This window comes from Alosa pseudoharengus, unplaced genomic scaffold, assembly GCF_046254945.1.
Source record: "Alosa pseudoharengus isolate Yale_2024_CS ecotype anadromous, Long Island Sound unplaced genomic scaffold, YU_APseudo_1.1 YU_APseudo_1.1_scf_21, whole genome shotgun sequence".
Taxonomy (NCBI): domain Eukaryota; kingdom Metazoa; phylum Chordata; class Actinopteri; order Clupeiformes; family Clupeidae; genus Alosa; species Alosa pseudoharengus.
The window spans coordinates 26,312,977-26,322,722 of NW_027468674.1; the positions used below are offsets into that span (position 1 = coordinate 26,312,977).

The 9,746-nt window shown below is 46.0% G+C and overlaps 1 protein-coding gene across 4 annotated transcripts in view; it reads left to right on the forward strand.

The window, feature by feature from the left end:
- Positions 1 to 5,965, forward strand: part of srcap (Snf2-related CREBBP activator protein) — a 28,503-nt gene extending 22,538 nt beyond the window's left edge. For all 4 annotated transcript variants that reach the window (XM_076298370.1, XM_076298373.1, XM_076298372.1 and 1 more), the window contains one exon: positions 34 to 5,965. In XM_076298370.1, the coding sequence (XP_076154485.1) occupies positions 34 to 4,377 (4,344 nt within the window). In that variant the 3' untranslated portion in view covers positions 4,378 to 5,965. The remainder of the gene's footprint in view (positions 1 to 33) is intronic.
- The last annotated feature ends 3,781 nt before the right edge of the window (positions 5,966 to 9,746 follow it).

Consider the following 9,746-nt stretch of genomic DNA (forward strand, 5'->3'; position numbering starts at 1 on the left):
TCCTTTTATTAATGTACCTCGTGGTGTTTGCAGGAGCAAGTAGAGGCTGCCAGAAAGGGGCTTGATCAAGCCAAAGAAGAGGGCCTGAAATTGCATCAGTCGTCTGACAATGATGAAGACGACTACTCACCAATGCCACATACCCCTGATGATATGTTCCTGGCCACACCTGCCCGTCGCACACGGAAGCACAAGGAGAAGGGCGCTCCCTCTACTAGAGCCAGTGGGAGGCTGAGAGGGACTCCTGCAAAAACTGACGATGACTCTGCCCTATCCCCAGCGAGCACATCAGCTGAGCTTGAGAGAGCAAATGCCTCTATGTCTGCTCCCACCCCACCCAGACAAGTGCCTGACCGACGTGGAGGCCAGCGAGGTAGACCGCCTACCAAAGAAGCTGTGGCACCCACCACTCCTGCCCGAACAGAGACCCGGCACACAGACTCTACAAGCCCAGCTTCCCCGTTGAAAGACGTGCCCGGTAAATCCAGAGCCACGCCTTCTCCCCTCCGCCAGAGTTTGTCCCCACCGAGCTCAGTGCCTTCCACTGCCGGCTCCCCTGCAGCAGGGAGATCCCATGCTGAACACGCTGCTCCTGCTGGCCAAGAGCGTGTTGAGGAGGTGAGAGGAGATGTGCTATCAGGTGCGTCTGGGTTACAGGTAGACCATGCACCAGTGCCCAGTGCAAGGGAGAGGGGAGTGTCTGTGTCCTCAGGATCCATTTGTTCTCCCGAGCATCAGTCCGACTTGGAGGGAAGAGACCTGGATCAGCAGAGCCAACACTCCCTCACCCTCTCACCCAGCATGGCGTCCCGCTCGCCTCGTAAGCGCCAGTCAGCTGATGGTGAGGTCCTCAAAGGCCTTCCAGAAGATTCTCCATCTGCCAAGGTCCTACGTAAACTTCCCGGTCGCCTAGTTACAGTTGTTGAGGAGAAAGAGAAACAACCAAGGCGGAGGAGGAGGCGAGGAAGTGGTGGAGCGGGTCACACTGAAGGGTCCTCAGAGGAAGCGGAACATACAGAGTCAGAGCGAGACACTGGCCCGTCCTCGCCAGATAAATCAAGCCACGCTTCTCGAGATAAAGACACTCCCAAGTCACCTGCAGTCTCTAGTCCCCTTCCTCAGCCACAAGAGAAGGAACAAGTATCACCTGCGTCACTCGGAAGTCCTGGGAAAGGGTATCATCCCTACTCTCCTACCCATCCTTCTCCAGATATGCCCGTTCTCAGGAACTTGCCTGTCCGACGGCGTCTGGAAACAGAATCCCGAATGGCTGCTCAGTTAGGGGAGCAACATGGAGGAGGAAGAGGGAGATGGCCCTCCGACCGAAGGCAGAGCCTATCACCAAATCCGCCAAAGAGACAGGACGTGAGTCCTGCTAAGGACAGCACTCTGGCCCCAGCGACTGCAAACACTGATAACCCAGTACCAGTGAAGCGCAAGCCAGGACGGCCTCCCAAGCGTCCAGTTGAACACACCGTTCCTCCACCAGCAAAACCTGTGATTGTGGAGAAAGATGCTCCTGTCTCGCCAAAACGGAAGAGGGGTCGCCCCCGCAAGGACTCCACAATCAAGCTAGATGCTATTCGTGCTGCTCAATCTTCTAACCCTCCAACTCCCTCAAATCCTCCACCTTCTACAAAATCCACACTTTCCTCAAATCCTCCACCTCCTTCAAAATCCACATCTCCTTCAAATCCTCCACCTCTTTCAAAACCCACACTTTCCTCAAATCCTCCACCTGCTTCAGAATCCACACCTCCCTCAAACCTTCCACCTCCTTCAAAATCCACACTTTCCTCAAATCCTCCACCTCCTTCAAAATCCACATCTCCCTCAAATCCTCCACCTCCTTCAAAATCCACACTTTCCTCAAATCCTCCACCTCCTTCAAAACCCACACCTCCCTCAAATCCACCACCTCATTCAAAATCCTCACTTCCCTCAAATCTTCCTTCTTCAAATCCTCCACTTCCCTTAAGCCCTCCGCCTCCTTCAAACCCTACACTTCTGTCAAACGCTCCACCTCCTTGTAGTCCTAAAAGCATGCAATCTGGTCTTAACTCACCAAGATCCTCCTTATCCAGTCTCCAAGAGGCCCCTTCAGAGAGTGCTCCTGTTCACACACCACTACCCTCATTACCTGCCAAAGCTGCTGACAAAACTTCGCTACCTAAACCAGTCACTGAGACCAACATCACCCTTGTCACATCACCCACACCTACAAGTAACTCACTGACCAATGAAACGCCAACAGCTATGCTTGCACAGTCCAAATCTAGTGAATCTCAGACCAACACACCACCAGCACCAGTACTTCCTCAATCTACAGAGAGCAAGACTCTTCAAGAAACTTCATTCCCCTCTGCACAACCAACAGCCACCTCTGACTCTACATCTGCTATACCTGCTCTGCCAGTGGAACCCAAGCCAAGTGACACTCAGATCCATTTATCACCTACATCTCCTTCACAATCCAAAGTGAGGGAGACTCCGATACCCTCGACTCATGAGGTTTCACAACCCTCCCAGGGCAATACTCAGAAAACTGTAACCGCACTATCCCAAGTCCCTCAATCCACATCAAATGACTCAGAGACAAAACCAATCCCTGAGTCTAAGGACTCACAAATTGACACGACCATTGAGCCCAGATCTTCTGTTCAGGTCACACCATCACCTGCTGAACAACAGACTGATCCCATGTGTGCTCCAACTCACACACCTGCCGAACCTGAACCTCCTCCAGCATCAGAGCCTTCTCAGGAGCCTGCTCCTGCTCTGCCAATCCCTCAAGGTGCCCTGGAGGTGCAGGAGAAAGAAACAGCTGAACTACTTTCACATGAAAAGACATCAGACAGGAAGGAAGCAGCAAAGACTGACACAAATGAGGATGGTGAGAAAGAAATAGAAGAGCCATCTCTTGGGCCCCAGTCAAAGCGAAGGCGAGTGGATAGTTTACCAGAAGACCAAGAGTCTGTGTCTGTAGATCCTGAGGTTAAGACAGACACATTTGTCTCGAGCGAGGGAACTAGTAACCAAAGTAGAGAAGAGGGTAAAACAGACGGCAAAGATGGGGGGAAATCCTCCAAGAAAAGAGCCATTAGCCGACAGAGCAGTCAGGACTCTGTTCGTTCCTCTTCACCTTCTTCTGTATCATCAGCTGGTACTCGTTCATCAAAGAAGATGGCAGACAACAGGTCTACAAAGAGGAAAAGAGGTGAAGCTAAAACCGGAGGCTCAGAGGATGGTAATGATGAAAAGAAACCCAAGATCCAAAGGCGACGATCAAACTCTCCTTCCTCCTCTTCGGACTCTGATGACTCCTCACGTAAAGAAAAGCGCCTCACACGTGCTGAACGAAAAAAGCAAGAGAAGGAAAACCAGAGTGAGAGTGATGGGAGGAGTAGTGACAGCAGACGTGGCCGAAGGTCCAAAAAGGAGCAGGTAGCTGCAAATGCCACAGCGGGTGATTCTGGTAGTGAAACCTCCACAAAAGTCACCTGCAAATCCTCAGGCCCTTCGTCAACAAAGAAGTCTAGCACCACCACGCCTGTGCCCTCAACACCACCTCCCCAACCTGAGGTTTTGGGCAAGCGTTGCTCAGCCCTCAATGCTGCTGCCAAGCTTTTGGCCATGAGAGGCCGGGCAGGTGATATACCCCGTCCCTGTAACAAAGTGAAAGTTGGTGACAAGCAAGAGTCCCCGTCATCATCTGAGAAAAGCTCTAAGTCAAAAGGAAAGGGCACACAGGGGTCCCCCCAGACCAACTCATCTGGTAGTAGAGGAGGAAGTGGTAGACAGACGCCCACAAACACTCCGCTCACCACTCCAGAGTCGAGTAGGTCTATTTCACGGTCCACCAGGCAGCGGCCTGGTAGCCTGTTGCCCCCACTTGACGCCAAGAACAAGAGGGCAAAGAGAGACAAGAAAAAGAATGAGGAGAGGAAGGAAGATGGAGAGGACGAGAACAGGGAGTCCCGCTCCTCAAGGGGGCACAGCGCGTGCAGCAGCATAAGCAGCGACCGGGGGGCCGGAAGCAGCAGGAGCCGCAGCAGCAGCAACAGCAGCCAGTGCACCCCAAGCCTCAGCTCCCAGAGCACAGGGCCCCACCGCCCACAATCTAGAGCCACCTCTTCCGGCAGCGACACTGAGAGAGGGAAACAGAGCCATAGCAAGTCAGGTGAGAGGCGGGGAAGGAAGAGTCACAGGGAGACCCGCTCGCAGAAACATGACCGGTCTGAGCTGAGCGGGGGGTCCGCGGAGGGGACCCCAGACAGGGTGCTGCGCAGCGTGGCTGCTCTGGCAGCCGCTCATGCCCGTTCCCCAGCCTGCAACACCCGCTCCTCCGCCACCCAACACCGACATACCAAGACGTGATTGGGTGGGTGGAGGAGATATCAATACAGCAGTTAAGGGGAATAAGGGACGACGACCAGAGCGAAGCCACAGAGGGTGAAAGACTGAAATGGTTTAACGGGTATTAAGATTAAAGAGGGGGGTGAAGAGTCGCCATTCTGTAATCAGATAAAGGGCAGTGGAATGTCTACTGTACAGTGTAACGAAGACTGAGCTCCCTCACTCTCAGGCCCTCTCCTCTTCTCCCGCTAGGCTTCAGTGTGGAGATGGCTCAGAGACACAGGACTAAGGTGGAAAGGGGACTTCCTTTTTACAGAAAATGTGACATTGCAGCTAAGATGGCATGTCTGTACAGAAGAAAACTCAAAATCCCAGAGACATTTGGACATCTGCGGATTTGGACAATAGCTGAGAGTTATTGTTAGTTCACACTATGTACTGTAATCATATAAAGACTGGAATACTAAGAGAGGTCTGTGTAAAAGAGAAGTTGTAGATTGTACCCTTTATACAGTTTACTTGTGCTTTAAGGGTAACTGAAAATGTTGTCTATTCTGTATCCAGAAGATTTTTCAGTGGAGGGAGAAAAGCTTTTATGACAGTTGGGTTCTAAAAAATGTTATGGCAGTTGTTTCAGTCTGTCAGTTCATCAGTTTAAGGATATTCTGTGGATTTCTCCAGGGTATGAAAGAGAGCAGGTCTGTAAATGTTTGCTGCACTATGCTGGAGTTTGTCTTTGCTTGGACCTCCCCGTCTTGTGTAATTATTTTTTTCTATCCATTTATTTTAAATCCAGCCTGCACATTTTTTTTCATGTTGCACATCTGAGAAAATGTCCCAGGCGTTTTTTTTTTTTTTTTTTTTTTTTTATTCATCAATTTCAAATCAATTACTTCCGACCTGGTACCTCACACAGTGCAGTTTTTGTCAGCGCTAAATGTGTCCTATCTCTTGAGCTTGTGATGAATCTTGAAGATAGTACTTAATTTGCTCGCTGTTGATGCCGAAAAATGTGAGACAAACCTCAATATGTTTTCTCTTCACTTATTATCCAAAGTAACAGTCATAATGGTCATTGTCATTAAATTTTATTCTCAATTAATCTTGAATCAGTGTGATCTAAAAAGAGAGTGCCTGTTTTTGAGGGTGGGTGGGGATCCTTGATTGCCTTGTAAAAGAAATTACAATTAGGGTTGTGAATATAGATTACTGTGTTCTACAAAAAAAACAGTAAGTTAGGTTACCAGAGAAGAACCCCTGCTGCCAAATTGAAACCAACCAATTTGATGCACTGTTTCTGCAGTCACCTTCATTGCTTTTTTTTTTGTTTTGTTTTTTGATTTTCCTTTCTTGAAAAGATGCTTCGAAACAACATGTTTCAGGACATGTTGAACCTTTAGAAAGGATGATAAAGGCTTTTTAAATCACAGAAGGTCAATTTAAGGCTCAAGATGTTTGTATTTTGGGAAATGGGTTGAATATGGTGTTGGTCTTATTTTTATTTGTCTCTTTCATTTGTTACATTCCTTTTTGTTCCCTTGTAATTCCACATTGTTTTACTTGAAAGATAAAAGAAAATACATTGAATAAAAAGACCAAAAGTAATTTATTTCAAGTGTTCTTGTCTTTTGAAATTTACAGTAGAAGCTGTAAAACCTAAACCACAACCTAATGATCTTGGGGTTCTTAATTTGAGAAGTCCAATGCAAGCTTATCAAACTACATGGTGGTTTTTACGCGTATTTATATATATATATATATATTCATGGGTGCTTATTTCATATTCTCAATTTAGTTCAGTTTTATTTTGTTTAAATGGAAGGCATCCGATAAGTTAGCATTATTAGCTAAATGCATGTGATGCAATGAAAACTATTAAAAACATAGATACTTAATTGATCCCCAAGGGGAAATTCAAGACTTATGTTAATGTTACATGTTAAGACTGTAAATTGTGTGGAACTGAATTGTGTAGTTAGACCATTAAAACGGCATCATTTTCAGTGTTCTGTTTTTTTGGAGGGGCGACCCTAAAAGGACATATTGATGATGCAATAATTTAACCATTTAGCTAAACCCCTCCCCCTTAAAGGAGTACTCCAGCCGATTCCAACATGCCTTCATACCCTTGATGTAGGCCTATCTTCCATGGATGCCAGAAATTGTTTTTGAATAGGTTGGAAAACTACAAGCATTGTGAGAAAGCAGCTTTCTGGAGTAGATTAAGCACAATATACATTGTATTTTTTTCTCTTACAATAACATAGGCGTTTTAACTTCAGCTCATCTCTCTGGCTAAACAGTTGTGCTAATTAGTATCCACTAGCTATAGCCTAGATGGAAATATGTGGTGGGACAGTTGAGGCATGGCTTCAGCACAGTCAGCCCTTACAGTTTGAGAGCAGAATATTCCCCTCAAATGTTCATGATTTTGAAGCCTAATTTAATATATTTGTCAGTTTTTATTCATTCAGACTGGTTAATGACACCCTGTTCTATGATGTGACAAACTTAAAATAAACACATATTTTTGGTTTACAGGGATCTATTTGATATCAACAGTTAGTAGCCTACTAATAAGGATTAGCTGTTTTAATGAATAGTTACAGCAAATATGTGGTGGGCCTATAGGCTAGAAGCGTTCCGTTTTTGTGACTGAGTGAAGCTGCAAGAGATGGTTCATGTTGCCTACCCCTCATCATTTTCATGATGAAAGCACACATCTATTTCTTTGTTTACATGGACTTTAACTCCATATAAAGTCCATATAAACAAAAAAATAAATGTGTGTTTTCATGATAAGCACACAAGACGTGCTTTTCTAACTTAACGCAGATAAATGCAGACTATTTAACCTAGCCTACCTAAATCTGGCCACTGCATGTTAACACGTGTGTTACTAAGCGTGGTGTTGCTATAGCAACAGTCAAGGGCTGTCCTACTGTAGCAGATTAGCAGCATAGAAATGGATCACTGAAATAATAACTTGAACACGTAGCATAGGACACTTTATTACAATCCCCTCTGTTGTCACGACTGAAAGCGTTTATCTATATGGACATGTTCTCCAGATAATTTTGAAGAACCTACAACACCAAGTAACGTGGGTGAGTGAAAGAGTTGATACTTCGAGCCAGCTAATGTCGTATTAGCATAGCCAGTGGTTGCCAAGTTAGAGCTTGTTAGGATACTTTGTAACCACTTGTGCGACTTTGTTGTGACGCTAACGCGAATCAGCCAGTTGTTACAAATTAACAACTTTCCACGTGCCATTAAGTTGAGACATCTGATTTGATAGCATTAATATAGAGAAAATATCAATATTGAGAGTAGTTACACCTGTAAATGAACGATAGCCTACTTTATGATTTCGCAATTCGGTGATTAGACCAGCACTCGATTAGGCCTACGACAAGAGAATTGTTTAACAAAAAGACTGTCCTAAAATTTTCAAAGGTTATGGCAAAATAATTCCATCACGCTTACTTACTACTGTAGCCAATCTCCTGTGACTGGTAAAATCAGTCATAATGTCCCTTCGGCAGAGTTGTCGTGAGTTCTTTCTGTAACGGATAACATTAGCCTAATGTGTATTACACTTCTGTAATAATGTAGGATATGTATTGTGCTCTATATTGTCTTATGACTAAAATATGCTTCTTTTTGTGATTGATAGCATTGTGCTCTAGGCTAGTCGTCTATGATCCATCATAGCCTACTTCTTTTTGCACAGATTTTTTTGGCAGCTCATGGTGCAAGCTGAAGCACTTCTCTAATTACCTCCGACAAATATCAGGGATTATCCCTCTCAAGTCCTCCCCTACACTTCTCCTGATAATCATTTTCTCCCTGTGTTGGCTAAGTATCAGGTGTTTGTCTTCTGCGTGTCTAATTGGTCACACAATCCTCACAGGGGCTCAGTGTGTCAGAGTGTAAGTGTATACAAGCTGGGGCCACCCCAGTGCTGAGGGGACAAATTTGCTCCATTTTGTCAGGGATTACATACCAGTGGGGGGCATGTGGGCACAAATGCTTGCCTCAGTCGGGGAGGACCAGTTCCGAAGGTCCAGCTGAAACTTGGGGACCAGGTCAACCCCACCTAGGCTCTGAAGAGTGGGGAGTCCATCTGCATCATTCTCTTCCCGTGATCCATCCTAAAGGTAAATGTTGTTTCAAATGATTGAAGTTAACACAATATGGAAGTCTTTACCCTTGAATGTGTGTCCTTCTGATGCATATTATTTGATGAATTTGTAGGAGTGATATGGTTAATGTTAATAGTAGTTTGCACTTGTGTTGACATGAGCCATATGTATACAGACTTGAATGGTGACATGTCACGCTAGTTCCTGTGCAGGATCATCTGGGAAGGCACATTACGGTGTAGCCTAATGAATGTCAATTATCTGTCAGCTACCATCCATACTCTCTTTAGATAATTATCCCTTAGAAAGGACTCATGCATTCTTTGTGTGTTCACGTGCGATTGTGTCAGTTTGTTGCATACTACTACACCCAGAGCCTGTAAACCAATAAGCGCTATTTATATAAGGCTGGTAATTTGAACATATAGATCCTTAAAGAAATCCAATGAGGGCTTTGTTGTAACACTAGCCACCCCCTTGTGAGGTCAGTGGGCCGTTGCAGCCTAGCTCCCTGCCAAGAGTTCAAGGCCAGGATTATCCAGCTCGCTGGCTCAGAATACCGTTACCCAGCACCCAGGCCTCCTGCAGACATCAGGGATGTTCCCCTCCGTGCCCTCCCCTACCTGTGCCTCCCTCGCTTGGGCGCATTGAAAATTATCTGCCGTGGTAATGACCTGAGCCGCACCTGGTTGATCTCGGCTGCTTTGACAGTGGTCAGACAGGGCGGGCAGTGTCCAGAATGACAGCTTGATCCTTCAAGGGTATAAGGTTCACTGTCTGAAGTTTCCTTCTGTCTAAGATAATGTCAGTCTTGGAGCATTGTGTGAGGGCAAAATAGACCTCTCTAATTACTTAGAATCTGTTCAAGTGAACATGCAGGTCTGCATTATGATTTGTTTTGTTTTTTTGTGTGTCTCCTCAAGTGCAAATGTAGGCCAAGCCTGTTGTTTGCATACCTCTGTGCATGCTTACTCTTGTATGACTGTGTGTAATGGGTTGGTGACAACTAGATTACTCACCTGAGGAGAGAAATGGAAATAGAAACATGATGCTGCAGCCCCCTCTCTGGCACACTACATGGCGTACTCTGATAGGGTTGATAGAGTTTCATTGTGTGACCGTGACTTCACATGATAGCCGAAAGCGACGGGTTGTTCGCCTGTCATAGCAAAATCTCATTTTCACAAGTCCCGTGAGTAGTTACCGTGACGAATGCAGTGCCTGTGCTGTGCACTCTCTATGTAC